At 31.7% G+C, this 15846-nt stretch overlaps 3 protein-coding genes across 4 annotated transcripts; 1 reads left to right on the top strand and 2 right to left on the bottom strand.

Moving 5' to 3' along the window:
• Nucleotides 1-602: 602 nt before the first annotated feature.
• LOC106360476 (protein CHUP1, chloroplastic-like) lies at nucleotides 603-4082 on the top strand. Of its 2 annotated transcripts, XM_013800077.3 has the most exons (4): nucleotides 603-938; nucleotides 1159-1400; nucleotides 1787-2560; nucleotides 3150-4082. In XM_013800077.3, exons 2-4 carry the CDS (start codon nucleotides 1185-1187, stop codon nucleotides 3903-3905), a joined length of 1746 nt encoding a protein of 581 aa, XP_013655531.1. In that variant the 5' UTR covers nucleotides 603-938; nucleotides 1159-1184; the 3' UTR covers nucleotides 3906-4082. The 2 variants fall into 2 exon arrangements, with proteins under 2 accessions (XP_013655531.1, XP_048594427.1); XM_048738470.1 differs by lacking the exon at nucleotides 603-938 and having other exon boundaries at nucleotides 958-1400.
• Nucleotides 4083-4251: 169 nt separating this feature from the next.
• LOC106358690 (jacalin-related lectin 15-like) lies at nucleotides 4252-5707 on the bottom strand. The gene is made up of 2 exons (XM_013798507.3): nucleotides 5130-5707; nucleotides 4252-4700 (listed from the first exon to the last, which is right to left on the bottom strand). Exons 1-2 carry the CDS (start codon nucleotides 5325-5327, stop codon nucleotides 4449-4451), a joined length of 450 nt encoding a protein of 149 aa, XP_013653961.2. The 5' UTR covers nucleotides 5328-5707; the 3' UTR covers nucleotides 4252-4448.
• Nucleotides 5708-12071: 6364 nt separating this feature from the next.
• LOC106359482 lies at nucleotides 12072-13006 on the bottom strand. Its single transcript, XM_048738469.1, has one exon. It carries the CDS (start codon nucleotides 12860-12862, stop codon nucleotides 12248-12250), a length of 615 nt encoding a protein of 204 aa, XP_048594426.1. The 5' UTR covers nucleotides 12863-13006; the 3' UTR covers nucleotides 12072-12247.
• Between the last annotated feature and the right edge of the window lie 2840 nt (nucleotides 13007-15846).

The raw sequence follows: 15846 nt of genomic DNA, 5'->3' as shown, positions 1-15846 counted from the left end.
ATGGGTAATTATTGATTAGTTAAGGTAAGTATAAAATAAGATATATTAACTTTTCTAATGAATAGGTCCAACAACCTTTTATAAGTCGATTTTTCAAGTGTGCTTCCCTTTTAATAGTATAGATGCAGCCTACGAAAACACAACTGAGTCCATATATATAGCAAGTCCAAGCCTGCAAAAATATGATGGATCTAACCAAAATTGTTTTTGATCGGTTATGAACTTGGTTTAGTTCAACAGGTTAGATTTGGTTATTGGTTTGATTCGGTTCACAGTCAATTAGTTCGGTTTTAGTCAAAATTGTCTGGTTTTATTCAACCACACCAAAATTCTATCCAAAATTTCCAACAAACTAACCAAATTTAACAGAAAACCATAAATGTTAACCAAGCATATTTTTTTAAAATCAAATTAGCCCGAAAAAAACAAATCAAACCAAATTTTTATTCGGTTCAGTTCAGTAATTTTTTATTTAAAACCAAACCAACCCAAAATTGAATTAGCCCAACCCAACAAACAGTTGAAAAAGGAAGCAGCACGCCTGCAACTGCAAGTCCGTGAATAATTTAAAACTAAAGAGATTAAAATATAATTGATTTTGATAAGAATATGATTACTGAAACGCATCTGGCGATGATGTAGTTCATTCGATTCCAAAGAAACAGTCTCGTGATCGACTTCTCCTCCATTACTAATCCTATGCTCTATATCTCTCCAACACATCAACATTTTTTTGCCGTTAATATCAACATTTAACGCATTTTGATCATCCCGACAGTGATATACACCCACCCAAAAGAGAATCAAAATCTCTTCTTTTTTTTTTTGTTTGACCCACTAGTGATCTCGCATCTGCTACCAACTTCCAATTAAAACCCCAAATCCTGAGCAAAATCATAAAGGGTTTCGTGCTAATCAATCTTTTAATGGCGTCTCTGGTGAGTCTTCTTCACTTGTTTTTTTTTCTGTTATTTGAATAAGACAAAGTTTTGATCTTTTTTTTGTCTCTTTTGAGGAAAAGACATAAAAATCAAAACTTTTGTCTTTCTTTGTTCTGTTTGATCAGCTCTTTGGTTTGATCAACTTGATCCTTTTAGTGGGTTATTCGATCCCATCTTCAAAGTTTTGTCTTTTGATTTTAGAAATCTGAACTTGCAGATGTAGTCAGATCAAGAAGAACACATATGACTTTGGTTCCTTCGTCAGAATCTTCTTACATGATGATTATTACCAAACACAAAAGAGATGTAAACCTGGTCGTGCTTCAGTTAGGAGCCGCCTTGGCCGTAACTTTCGCTGGGTTTCTCTTTTCTCGATTTAGAAAGAATACTAAAAGCACAATCAGACCCACTTTGCCTCCTCTTCCACCTCAATCATCAGGTTCCAGCAAACCCATCGATGTAAGTTTAAAACTTTTTGATCTCAAGAACCGTTTATGCTACTAGTTTCTATTTATAGTTTGACTTATAGAATATGTAGATTGACATATAGTTTTGATTGCTAATTATAGTTTTGACATATAATCTGTAGATTATTTGTTTGGCTTCTGAGTCGTTTTGTTATACTAATGGTGTTCTGTGGTCAAGAATGTTCTTGAATCTTGATTTGCTTTTGTGTTTCTCTTCTATAGAGAGCAGATTCAGAAACGCATAGGAAACTTTTTGATCTCAAAGAACCGTTTATGCTACAAGTTACTATTTATAGAATTTGACTTATAGAATATGTAGATTGCCTGTTTGGCTTCTGATTCACATTAATTCTGGAATTTTGATTTTCTTTTCTGTAGAGAGGAGATTCAGAAAGGCATAGGACTAATAAGGAAGAGTCTTTACTTGTTTTTTCGCCAAGAAGTGAATCTGATGTTGATGAGAAAGATGTGTTTCTGTTACCGGAGTTTGAAGATGAAGTCAAGAAGTTAGATTTATTGGTCTATGATGATGAATGTGAATCTCCAAAGTCAGATATGTCTGCAGCTCCTCTAGCGTTCCCAAGCGCAGAGGAAGGTGATCATGTGAACGAGATTAAACGGTTGAGAAACACGGTGAGGGCGTTGCGTGAGAGGGAGAGGTGTCTTGAGGATAAGTTGTTGGAGTATTACAGTCTCAAGGAGCAGCAAAAGATTGCAATGGAGCTGAGAAGTAGACTCAAACTAAACCAGATGGAGACTAAAGTCTTCAATCTCAAGATCAAGTCTTTGCAAGCTGAGAACGAGAAACTCAAAGCTCAGTGTTCTGAGCATTTGAATGTTGCGTTGGAGCTTGATTTGGCTAAGTCTGAGGTTCATGTGCTGAAGAAGAAGCTCAACATCAAAACACAACAACACGTGGAGCAGCTCTTGTCTCTTAAAGAACGAGTGGCCAAGCTTCAAGAAGATGAGATCAAGGCTACTTTACCTGATCGTGATGCGGATAAGATGGTGCAGAGGCTAAGAGATTTGGAAGGAGAGATCAACGAGCTTAGAAATTCCAACACGAGATTACAGTTTGAGAATTTTGAACTAGCTGAGAAGCTGGAGTCTGTTCAAATCATAGCAAGTTCGAAGTTGGAGGATCCAGAAGAGGTAATAGGCCTAGCTAGGCACATTTATAAATATCTGGATGGTATCTACATATTTGGAACCAAAAACCGAAACCGAATCGAACCGAATTTTCTGAAAATACAAATTATATAACTTAAAATATCAATTATATTTAGTTTCTAAATAACTAAATATCCTAAAAAAAGTTATTTATAAACAGAATTATCAGAACTTAACTATCCAAATATTTTTTACCTAAAATATTTAAAATTATCTGAACTAGACGATATTTATATCTGAACAATTCGAATTATTCAATATTTAACCTTTTTTGAGCAAAAAAAAACCCCGAATTATCTACCATTTTTACCCATATTATCTAAAACTTGGAAAACCGGAACAGTATGAATTTTTTTGGATCTTAGCCGGTTCCCAACTTTTCTGTCCAAACCGAAAACTAAAATAACCGAACAATTCCTAAATCTCTATAATTGAAAAACCGAAATACAGAAAAAAACCGAAATAAAATTGAAACGAAAACCTGTGCCTAGGAGGTAACTTGTCCAAGTTCTTGAACTTTCCCTAATAGGAAAACCGAATCTTGATTGTGAAACTTTGTTTTCTGATGCAGATGGAGACATTACGCCAAGAGAGTAACCGATTGAAGAGTGAAAACGAAGAGCTGAAGAAGGAGATAGAGCAGCTTCAAGGAGATAGATGCACTGACCTCGAGCAGCTTGTTTATCTCAAATGGATCAATGCTTGTTTAAGATATGAGCTGAGAACATACCAACCACCTGCTGGTAAAACCGTTGCTAGAGATCTTAGTACTACTCTAAGCCCTACTTCAGAGGAGAAAGCTAAGCAACTGATTCTCGAATACGCACACGAGGAAGATCATACAGACTATGATCAATGGTCATCTTCCCAGGAGGAGTCATCATCAATGATCACTGACTCAATGTTCTTAGATGACTCTTCTGTTGACACTTTGTTTGCAACAAAAACTAAAAAGTCAGGGAAGAAGAAGCTTATGCATAAGCTGATGAAGATCTTACACGGTAAAGATAGTACTCAAGAGGGGAAGAAGAGAGCTGGTTCTTCTGAACCGAGCAGCTCAAGCACAGGTGTTCACTCGACTCCTAGGAGGCCTCATTCCATGGACTTCCAAATGCTGCTGCGTCGAGAAGATGAGGAGGACTTCAAGGATCACATGAAGATGTTGCATCGTAAGAGTGAAGGAGCAGATGCTTCTAACTATGGAGAAGAAGAGTGTTTGGAGTCAGATCAGAACAGGAAGAAAGAGCTGATTAAATACGCAGAAGCGCTAAGGAAGTCTCGTTCCACAAAGAAGCTGCATAAAAAATCTGTCTCGTTTTTCTTCTGAGAGTAAGTAGAAAGCACTAATATACTTTTACTTGTATAACACGCATTGGCTAAAGTTCCATAACTATGTGTATGTGTATAACTCAGAAATGTAATTTTTGTGAACCAAAACATAAGAACCAATATTTTGTGAGAATGTGACATTTGCAGCTTGGGAAAGAGATCAATTTTTGTCTTATTACATGAGAGAAGAGACTGTTGCTTAAGACAACATAGGCAGTGCTAAGTATAGTGAAAGATAAGAGATTACTTAAAAGGATGATCAAACAAAAGTGTATAAGATTATCAGATAGGAATTGATGGGAAAGAAGACTTGTGTTCATGTTTACAGGAAGCTAGATATAAAATGACATAACTATTCTTTTATTATATGAGAAATCGAAGTGATCTGGTAAAAAATACACATTGCTTTATTGCAATTTGCAAGAGATTGAATAACCTGAAGGCACGCCAAAACAACATGAAAGATGATATAATTAGTAAAGATTCAAAGTAACATAAATAAAACGTTTGAGGGCTCATATGTAGCTTTTCCGCTGAACTTTTAGACATCCAAATTATCAGGAGAAAGCGTCGTGAAATAAGCTCCAAGAGAGTTTAGGTTTTTGTCAGAAGATCCATGGAACCCAATGATTTTCTTGCCTTTGACTCCAAGTTTAAACTTTGTACCAAGGTTGTATCCCATGAGTGCAGAAGTCCTGATGTTGGTTTTGATCACAAGACCTTGTATCACGCCCTCGTCGTAGTAACACTTAATTGATACGATATGTTCATCAATAGTATGGTTAAGATCAAACTGCGAAATATATATATCCACATGAAAAAATCAGATTGATTGAAATTAAAGAAGATAGTGATCATATAAAATATGTCTACGAAGTTGATACCATTAACCAAAAGCCTAAACCGGATCTAGCTTACGAATCAGTATATTTGTATTTCGTACACATTTAAACCGGTATTCCAAAGAAATGGAATAGACCAAGAATAGTATGAGAATTAGGATTTGATCAAGTCACAGTTCAAAAAGGAATAATTTCGAATTTAGGTGACAGAGAAACGATCGATAATATATAATCTATGAATGAAACAAAAAATCAAAAATCAAAAATCAAATACACCATATTGGTGCATGCGATCTAGCAAACTCAAAGATCGAAGGAAAACCACGCAAACTTTGATGCTACTACCAATAAATCATATGAATGAGCGTTTGAACATGTACCGACTCGGTGAAACTTTGACCCGAGCCACCATGGATTGGTCCATCTTTAGGTTCTCCATTCTTAACATAGTCAAACTTGATGGACTCTATGCCATCACGACCCTCACGTATATAGATCTTTGATACACCTTCATGCTCGGCTCCATCATCCCATTGGTTGCCTCCATTTCCGCCTCTAGCTTCCAACTTTTGTGGCATTGGGAATCGATTTCCATATGATGATATAAATAGATCGTGTCAACTTTGTAAGTCTGTAATCTAAATTTCTAAATAATGAAACTAAAAATGAAAAGGAAAATGATGAGAAGTATATCAACAAAGATGGTTGTACTTTGTTGATATAGGATTTAGAAAGGCGTGAATATATATGCCTTTTACATGCTCGAATAGGCATTTCATAGTGTGAGTAACGTGACCCGTTTCATTCGTTACGCAGGAGATTAAAATACTTTGCGGATATTAATGGTTTCAGACTCTAACAAATAAAAAAAGAAGAAGAGACAAAACTTAAATCATAGATCTTTTACGGACTTTTGCAGAAGACGTTTGACTAGAAATACTTTCTAAACTACCTCAACCGAAAATGAATTACAAGATGACGATTTAGTCTTTTTCGCAAATAAAACTAGTCTTTTATAATATTACTAATACATAGCATTTTAATTTGGATATAAATGTTAATACTCTGTGTAATAATATAATTTTCTAATAACAATAGTAGAAATATATTTTAGTGTTAGAATAAATAACAATCTAAATTCAACATCAGATGTTAAATAAGAGAAAGCCAATTATATATATATAAAATCAGTTTAAAATAAAATTTTATGGAAAGCAACTGATCCAAAAATAAATTCGTAAGGATTTAGATTCAAATGAGACAATATCATACTAATTAAAAAGTTAGACATCTGGTGCACGAACATCTGTTTGATCGCTAGTATGAACATTTGGTTTGACTCTAGTAGAGTGTTTGATCCAAGAGAGCACCTAGTTCGTCACCAACAAATTGGTGCTAGAGCCAAATTTTTGTGGTTCTTGATTTCAAAGAAGAATTATTAGGAAAAATAAACAATTTAAGTCTCACAGTTGATATTAGATCACAATCGAAGTCTACTTAGTATATATGAGACCGTTTCGTTAACAACTAACCCAAGAAAAAATCTGTAAGTGATTGGGCAATACTAAGCGAAAATTTGGACATTTGATAATGGACATCTGGATCTAATAGAGTGTCTAACACCCACCCCCCCCCCCCCCCCCCCCACGACTATCTAGTCTAGCTCTAGTAGAACGTCTGGTCCATGAGAGAATTTAGTTCGTTATAACATTAATATCAGAGCCAAGATTATGTGGTGCTTGCTTTGAGAGGATGCTTGTTAGGATAAATAATCAATCCAAGTTCTGGTCCAACTTCTTGTCCAACTTCACTGAGTATGAGGATATTTAGGAACAACCGACCCAAATACAAATCCGTAAGGATCTAGGCCTAAAACTGACAATATCTTACCAAGCGAAAGGTTGGACATCTTGTGACATAAATCTATATATCTCTAGAAGAGCATCTAGTTCACAGAAAATAGCATATGATACAACGTCTGACCCCTGAAAGCATATGGTCCATCACAACTAATTTGTATCAGAGCCAAGGTTGCATGGTATTTTGTTGAAAAGAAGGATTGTTAGGATAAATAAGTAAACAAAGTCCTACATCGGGTATTAGATCAGAGAAAGTCTAATATACAGTATATATATAGTTCAACTCCACTTAGAACTAAGCTTTTTGGAGAGCAACTGATCCTAAATAAATGTGTAAGGATTTACGTCTTAATCAAACAATATCATAATAAGCGAGGGGTTAGACATCTGGTGACAGAGATCTGGATTAAGTAGAACGTTTGATCTCCAAAACAGACATTTGGTCGGGCTAATAAGGCGTCTAGCTAAGGAGGCATTTGGCATGTCACAACATAACTATAAAACTTGAACGCTAAAATATAAACCATACATGTTAAATCTTTATTAAAGATTAGTGAATTCAAACTTTTGTAACTAAACAATATTTTTAATACTAAATCCTAAAATTTTTTTTTTAGTTAGAAAGCGGTTATACAAAATAAATAATTCTCTTCGAATTCTAGTTAAATAATGGTACAACATAACATGAAGATTCATTTATGCGTGAATGATACTGGTCTTGTAGAATACAAGACATTATCATGTTTTTGTTTATGAAGGCACTTAATTGGAACTATCGAGAGATTATGAATGACCTCATAGTCCAAAGTCTAAAAGAGATGTATCAGAAACATCGTCTAAGAGTTATATTCCTTTTTCAGAGAAAAAAATAAGAAATCTTTGCTGCAGACAAAGTGATCTAGGATTTGATCAGTTGTTACGTTAATGTCACTTGGCCAAAGCGAAAGTTTAGTTCTGTATTTATGGATGATTTCCAGTTTAATGTTCTCTTTCTCGAATGACTGATGTTGAGGCAGTCATTGATAAAATAAGGGTATGTATGACTTTTTTATGGGGATCCTTTCTTAGAGCGAAGAGACGTATGATAACGTGTCGTATGCGTAAAAATCATCTTTTTGGTGGATGGCTATTGGAATTTTACCTCACAATTGATGGCTTTCGAAAGCCACATCTGGAAATATCCAAATAATGGGAACAAAGAACCAAAGCAGATGAGAGTCTTCTTTATATATTTGGAGCTAGATACACCTATTTGGACAATAGAGAGTATCTTATGGCATTCTATGTATCAAAACTTTGGAACAGGACTACAAAGATTTGATCACCATAATTTTGGAACCACAAGTATGTCCAAACTTCTTGACATAGGTGAAAGAGATTATGACGTTACAAAGAAGATTTAACTTTTTAAGCTTTTCTGCATTCTTCGAGATCAGAATACAACTATTAATTCTCTAGCTAGAAGTGCAAGATCTTAATACAAACAACTTTTTATGTTGATTATTTAATCCCGATTTATTTTTTTTACCACTTTTTGTTTGAATAATAAAATTACCGTGTGATATCAGAAAGAAATCCTAAAAGCTAAATCTAAATCTTAACCTTTAACTGTTAAATCTTAATTAATATTAGTGAACATATATTTGATTAATTTAAAATGTTCTCAAGTTCGTTTTATTATGTTAATTAACTTAAAATTTTGTAAATTATATTTGAACATTCACATAGTTCTATATTGTTTTATATGTTAATATAAATTTTCATGTGTTTGCCTTGTAGAAACAATATTGTTCATAGCTATGTTCGATTTAGCAATCTTCACATTTAATTAGCCTATAAATAGACACGTTACTATAATGGTACTCTACTATAATTACATTATCTGTAAATATATTAAACTTTCGTATAAGGTACTGAAATAAATTTAAAAGTGAATCAAGAAAAGAAGAAACAATTATAATTGATTATAATATTTTACTATTGTAGAAGCTATTCACAAATAAATAGAGTTATATTTTAAAAAAAAACTGAAGTAACTGATAAACGTAGAACAAATTACATTTCTTAAGACAATAGGGCTAAGTTCAAAACATAATAAGTTAATAGGGCTTAAAACAAAAATTTATAAATGTTATTAAAGAAATGCTCTATACTTTTACTTGGTATTATTGTTACACTTCATTTTGGTTGTACTAGTAACTTGGTTCAACATGTTGGGAATCCATTTAAGATACTTTTTTCCTATCAATATTGTAAAACACATTATCGATCATCTGAACTATTAAAACATGAATACATTTAGTATTTTGTCCTGAGTTTTACTCAATAATTACACGTGATTGCCACTAGCATAATACACTTTAGTTTTGTCTAATTAATAAACCAGCAATTTAAGATTGTCGGGTCTTACTCGAAACAAAAACCCAATTACTAAACACCGTCGTATCATGACTGAATATATAATATTATCATTTACACTCCCATTTGAAACATGCCACCTCGGCGAAACCCACTAAATATATAGTTCAACATATATTCATTGATACAAACACTATTTCTAATCTAACGATCACCTATAATTATTTTGACCGGTTCATGATTGCAAATTAAATCTGCAAAACCAGTCGTAGACCGAAGCATAAGACAACTTTAATGATTAAAAACAAACTATAATGTGATATAAAATACACGAACTCTAAAGCAAATCACTGACTTTTTGTACTCATTTTAGGATTTATATAGTTTAGTATTTTTGATCCTACAAATTGATTGTGTTATAGATTTCGTGATTATAAATATGTTTCTCAATTGTTTATTTAAAGATTCAGAGACCAAAATGTCCAAGTTCGAATATTGTAGATCACCGGTTCTGAATAAAAAAAAAACGTAAATACAACTATGATTTTGTATTTAATGCAGAAAGTTTTAGTAAAGCATAATAAATTTGCTTTAAGAAAAATGTATATTGTGGTTCCTTTGACATACTAATTTAGAAGATTTATACACAAATATAATATATTGATGATCCGTGTAGACGTGTTACATAAAATGTTGTACAAAAAGGACATGTTGTATAAAACATATATGAAATAACATATATATGTAATATGATAAATATTATATATCTATAATATAAAATGTACGTAAGCTATTTATTTATATTTAAAAAAATTATATCCTTTAAAGAAAAAAGCAACTCACTTGCCGATGATAAACACACAACAGTAATAGAAAGACGACTTCCTTATCAATTGAGAATCCCACAGACTATATGGAAGCATATCTCTGATTCACTCACACATGTTTGATCAAGTAGCAGTTGTATATGCAGCTCTACCAACACAAAAGCTGAGACGATAACTATTTTTCTTTGAGATGAACCAAATATGATTCGATAAAGCTTCATCTTAGTCCTTCAAGTAGCAATTGTATATATGCAGCTCTATATTGAATCACTGGATATTATTTCTTTTAAGTGTTTCTGAACTAGTTTAATATATATAGCTTTTCACAGTTCTATATTAATTCCGGCCAATATAACTTATGATAGATTTTACATATGTATAGTTTACTCTATATATCATCCCCTTTTTATAAGTTAATAGATCTTACATATGTATAGTTTACTCTATATATCATCCCCTTTTTATAAGTTAATTTTGGCCATGTTATACAATATCGATTACTTTATAACTACAACAAACATACACAAACACGTAAATAAACCTGTCTATATTCTGACCGATCTGATTTCGTTTCGGAATCCTATTGCAATTGTCAGAATACATGAAACACCATTTTTTACTTTCCTCTATATAATTTTATCTAGAGAATACTCCTTTTAAAGATTTTACAGCCATTAAAGCGTCAGGTAACATATTTTAGTACGTTGCACATCATAATTTCAGAATATGAATATATTTACATGTTTGTGTATGTGTATGTGTGTGTATCAAACACATGCATATTTTTCTAATTGTCTTAATCACTTTTATATCCCAACGAAGGAAAGAAAAGTTTACAACCTCGCTCTTCAATCTTGATTTTTAAGAATCAAATCATCTATAAAGACGAAAACAAACGTGATTTACGAAAGAAGTTTTTATTGACTTTGCCAGATATAAGCTTTTCTTGATAGTGGTAGAGTTGTTGTTTTGATAGGTAATTGGCTGATCGCTATAACTATGATTTCAAACTTGTGAATATGTTATAAAGAAAATTAAAAGAACTAAAAGAAAATTAAAGAAAAAAGTTGAAAAAGAAAGTACTTTTCTCTCTTTTGCTTTAGGGAAAGAGCCAAACAACTTGCAATGACCACTTTGAGTTTCGTGTTTCATTTCATCTAAGTATATATCCAAGATATCACCATAATATAGTTTTCTAAGCATGTTTTCAGTGGTAGATGTTTTGGAAAGTGAGCCTTGCACAAAGACTATAAAATTAATATGATGCCTATACAAAAAAATCAGGATTTTAAGTGAGTAACAATGAATGAGATTGTAACCTTCAGATGTATTCATGAGTCATGTCATGCAAAATAATTAAAAGGCTATAGAAGATCCAAACCGTACGAAACTGTAGATACTAATCAAAGAACGATACGAGAATATTGTATAATTTATGTTCTTTTACGTTAGCCAAAAACAAGATATAAAAGAAAATTAAAAATCATATGAACAAATTTATATTGTCCATATGATCATGATTATTGTCACTTACCAAAAAAAATATTTATGAAAGTTCATCAAATTGTTTTACGAAGGTACAGTATTATTGCGTCCATGCATCTGTTTTTTTTTTACTAAAACATCTAATCTATTAAAAGAGGAGTACAAAATTAGATTATCCCTTAGTTTTCCACTATATTTACAATGACATGCCACTGAAGTTATTAATTAACCTACCTTTTAGGATTTTTGTCTTTTTTCTTCAATTAATGTATTTCCAAAATCAAATTCTAACTAAAAAATCATGGCAACAATAATTAATAAACCTAACTTTTAATATTCTTTGTCTTTTCCTTTTTATTATACATATGTGTGTTTGAAAATAATTAATTTCATATATACATTTCGTAATTACATACATTATACGGTAATTATTTTACTAATTCCACATATACATAATAAATAGTATACAACAATTTTATTATATATAGTCATAAAATTGTGATCCATAAAAACAGTTTATACAACAATTTTATTATATATAATCATAAAATTTTGATCCATAAAAAATAAAAATACATTTGTGTGACTTTACACGTCATATTCTAAATAAATAGATGATATAATTTAGGATTTACATGATAAAATAAAACTACTCAATACAAACTATAAAACTATTATGTTTAGAAATGTCATATTAAAAAAAAATTAAACGGGTAAATTTTAAAATATATATTATCACTTATACAAATAAATATTCATTTATAAAAAACTAACACCCGCGCGGGTGCGCGGATCAAGCTCTAGTTAGTTTTATTGACAAAGCCCATGATATTCTTCTTATTGACAATATCCAATTGTTTCAAGAAAAGAGAAAATAAAAATCCCCCAAAAATATCATTACATATCAAGCATTTAATCAGCAAAAAAAAAAGAAGAGAAATACGAAGAAGCACACAATCAGATTAGTGTTTAGCTGAACTCAATCATTTTTTTCTGCTGATTCAAGTTCTTATAAAACTTCTTTATGAAATCATCAGCCGCTTGGTCCACGTGTCCGTTAGCCACGTCACCATTTTCCGGTGTTAACGGAAACGGTGAGTCCGTTACTCTCAACGGCCTCACCAAAGGAGTCCGACCAAACCCTGGAAAGTAAGGAGACAAAGCCGCCGACAAATATGCGGGAGTAACGTTTCCTTTGTCACCAACGCCGTTAATAAGCTCAAGAACTGCTCTAGCTGCGGCAGCGTCGTCGTCTAGCGTCTGAGGCGTTTGACCACACGCGAAGAGATTATTGTGGCTCTTTTTCTTCATGAAACCAATATTGGGAAAGGGGAAAGAGTAGTTTGGAGTATTGCTGCAGCTAAACTCGTATTCTTGTCGTTGAGGTGCGTTTGCGGCGGCCGACGAGGAAGTGTCGGCGGCTGGGACACGGCGACGGTGGTGGAACATGAGGTTCTTGCCGCGTTTTAGAGTGGCGTTGAAGTCAGCGATGAGTTTGTGTTTTGAGACGCCTTTACGGATCATGTACAAGAGAAAACGTACGATGTTCCATAGCTTCTTGCTTATTGGTTCGTTTTGATCCATTAGATCTTTAGAGGGTTTTTAGTGAGAGAAAGAAAGAGAGAGGATATTGTAATATAGGTTTTTGAGATTTGATTACTTATGAACTAAGGAGAAGAAATGTGAAGGTTTTATAAAGGAAGAAATAGAGGTGCTAAAACGTGCAAGATATTATATAAAGATTATAAAGACAAAGCAAAAGCTTATTGGAGCATAATTATTGAATCCATGTCACTTTAAAAGAAAAAACTTTGTTAATATGGATTAATTATATTTTATATTACAAGTTTCCTTAACTAGGATGTATGTTTGTTATAGCCTCTGATTATATTTTGAAATGATCAAGAACGAAATCAGAGGTCTTTCCATAATTTCTTTATCATTTTGCATTGGATTTGTCTTAACTTATCGTAATCTGCTTTGTTATCAGTTGGGAACCAAACCCTGTCGAGGCTAATCATGTAGCCTCAGTTAGAGAACAGTTGTTTACTTGCATACTCTACTTTCTTGTTGGAGCCTTAACTTTTTTCGCGTTGTTTTAGTTCTTGTTGGAACCTCTTTGACCTTCACTGAAATACTGAAGCTTATGATTTTTCGTGTTGTTTTAAAAATTTTAAACGCATTCTACATTTGTATTATTTGTATTAATGTATATTAAATTCTCTTTAATAGTATATAGGCATTGTTTAAGTTTTTTTGTCAATTAATTTGGTAAAACTTCATAGTACTCCCTAAATTGGTTCACTAGCTACTATAAAATCGCTATTCCCTAGAAAAATCGAGACAAAAAAGTTTCAAAACCTCTTTGACATTCATCATATGTTAGTGAATGATGCAACTATGCATTAAAATAGAATTTTCATTTTTTTAATTTTTCTCAAAATCTGGGTTAACCACCCCCTACGAAAATATTTAACTTTTCGGTAAATGCTCTATATACTGAAACCCATGATCTTTAATGTTGTTTTAAAATTTTTGAACACATTCTACATTTGTATTAATGCATAATAAACTCTCTTTAATGGTACATGGGCATCGTTTAAAATTTTTGTCAATTAATTTAGTAAAACTTCATAATACTCCCTACATTGATTGACTAACCACTATAAAATCGCTATTTTCTAGAAAAACGGAGACAACAAAGGTCTGAAACCTCTTTGACCTTCATCATATGTTAGAGAATGATGAAACTATACATAAAAATAGAATTTTCATTTTTTTGAATTTTTTTCAAAATCTATGGGTTAACTAACCTCTACGAAAATATTTATTTTTTTGGTAAATACTCTATATACTGAAGCCTATAATTTTTATTGCAGTTTTAAAAATTTTAAAGACATTCTACATTTGTATTAATGTATAAACTCTCTTTAATGGTACATGGGCATCGTTTTAATTTTTTGTCAATTAATTTAGTAAAACTTCATAATACTCCATAAATTGGTTGAATAACCACTATAAAACCGCTATTCCCTAGAAAAACAGAGACAACAAAGGTTCCAAACGTCTTTGACCTTCATGATATGTTAGTTAAGGATGCAACTATGCATTAAAATAGAATTTTCATTTTTTTGAATTTTTCTTAAAATCTATGGGTTAACCCCTACGAAAATATTTAATTTTTCGGTAAATGCTCTATATACTGAAGCCTATGATTTTTAGTGTAGTTTTAAAATTTTTAAACATATTCTACATTTTTATTAATGTATATTAAACTCTTTTTAATGGTACATGAGCGTCGTTTAAATGTTTTGTCGATTAATTTAGTAAAAATTCATAATAGTCCCTAAATTAGTTGACCAACCACTATAAAATCGCTATTCTCTAGAAAAACGAAGACAACAAAGGTTCCAAACCTCTTTGACCTTCATCATATGTTAGTGAAAGATGTAACTATGCATTAAAATATAATTTTCATTTTTTTTGAATTTTTCTCAAAATCTATGGGTTAACCCCCTACGAAAATATTTAATTTTTCGGTAAAAGCTCTATATACTGAAGCCTATGATCTTTAGTGTTGTTTTAAATTTCTAAACACATTATACATTTGTATTAATGTATATTAAACTCTCTTTAATGGTACATGGGCATAGTTTAAACTTTTTGTCAATTAATTTAAAAAAATTCATAATACTCCCTAAATTGGTTTGACTAACCACTGTAAAATCAATATTCCCTAGAAAAACGAAGACAACAAAGGTTCCAATCCTATTTGGCCTTCACCATATAATAGTGAAGGATGTAACTATAGTGAAGGATGTAACTATGCATTAAAATAGAATTTTCGTTTTTAAAATTTTTTCTCAAAATCTATTGGTTAACCCCCTACGAAAATATTTATTTTTTCGGTAAAAGCTCTATATACTGCAGCCTATGATTTTTCGTGTTGTTTTACAATTTTTGAACACATTCTACATTTGTACTAATGTATATTAAACTCTTTTTAATGGTACATGGGCATCGTTTAAATTTTTGTCAATTAATTTAGTAAAACTTCATAATACTCCCTAAATTGGTTGACTAACTACTATAAAATCGTTATTCTTTAGAAAAACGGAGATGACAAAGGTTCCAAACCTCTTTGACGTTCATCATATGTTAGTGAAGGATGTAACTATGCATTAAAATATAATTTTCATTTTTTGAAATTTTCTCAAAATCTATGGGTTAACCCCTACGAAAATATTTATTTTTTTGGTAAATGCTTTATATACTGAAGCCTATGATTTTTATTGTAGTTTTAAAATTTTGAAACACATTCTACATTTGTATTAATGTATATTAAATTCTATTTAATGGTACATGAGCATCGTTTAAGTTTTTTGTCAATTAATTTAATAAAACTTCATAATACTCCCTAAATTGGTTGAATAACCACTATAAAACCGCTATCCCCTAGAAAAACGGAGACAACAAAGGTCTTTGACCTTCATAATATGTTAGTGAATGATACAACTACGCATTAAAATAGAATTCATTTTTTTAATTTTTTCTCAAAATCTATAGGT

The sequence above is a fragment of the Brassica napus genome, chromosome A8 (assembly GCF_020379485.1).
Source record: "Brassica napus cultivar Da-Ae chromosome A8, Da-Ae, whole genome shotgun sequence".
NCBI classification, from domain to species: Eukaryota; Viridiplantae; Streptophyta; class Magnoliopsida; order Brassicales; family Brassicaceae; genus Brassica; species Brassica napus.
This window is presented reverse-complemented; position numbering and strand designations above follow the sequence as displayed.

Excerpts from the sequence above, each read along its gene's own strand:
- LOC106360476 (XM_013800077.3), top strand. The coding sequence starts at position 1,185 with ATGACTTTGGTTCCTTCGTCAGAATCTTCTTACATGATGATTATTACC. Across the intron at positions 1,401-1,786 it reads GTTCCAGCAAACCCATCGAT|AGAGGAGATTCAGAAAGGCA; the intron begins GTAAGTTTAAAA and ends TCTTTTCTGTAG. Across the intron at positions 2,561-3,149 it reads AGTTGGAGGATCCAGAAGAG|ATGGAGACATTACGCCAAGA; the intron begins GTAATAGGCCTA and ends TTTCTGATGCAG.
- LOC106358690 (XM_013798507.3), bottom strand. The coding sequence starts at position 5,327 with ATGCCACAAAAGTTGGAAGCTAGAGGCGGAAATGGAGGCAACCAATGG. Across the intron at positions 4,701-5,129 it reads GTCAAAGTTTCACCGAGTCG|TTTGATCTTAACCATACTAT; the intron begins GTACATGTTCAA and ends TATATTTCGCAG.
- LOC106359482 (XM_048738469.1), bottom strand. The coding sequence starts at position 12,862 with ATGGATCAAAACGAACCAATAAGCAAGAAGCTATGGAACATCGTACGT.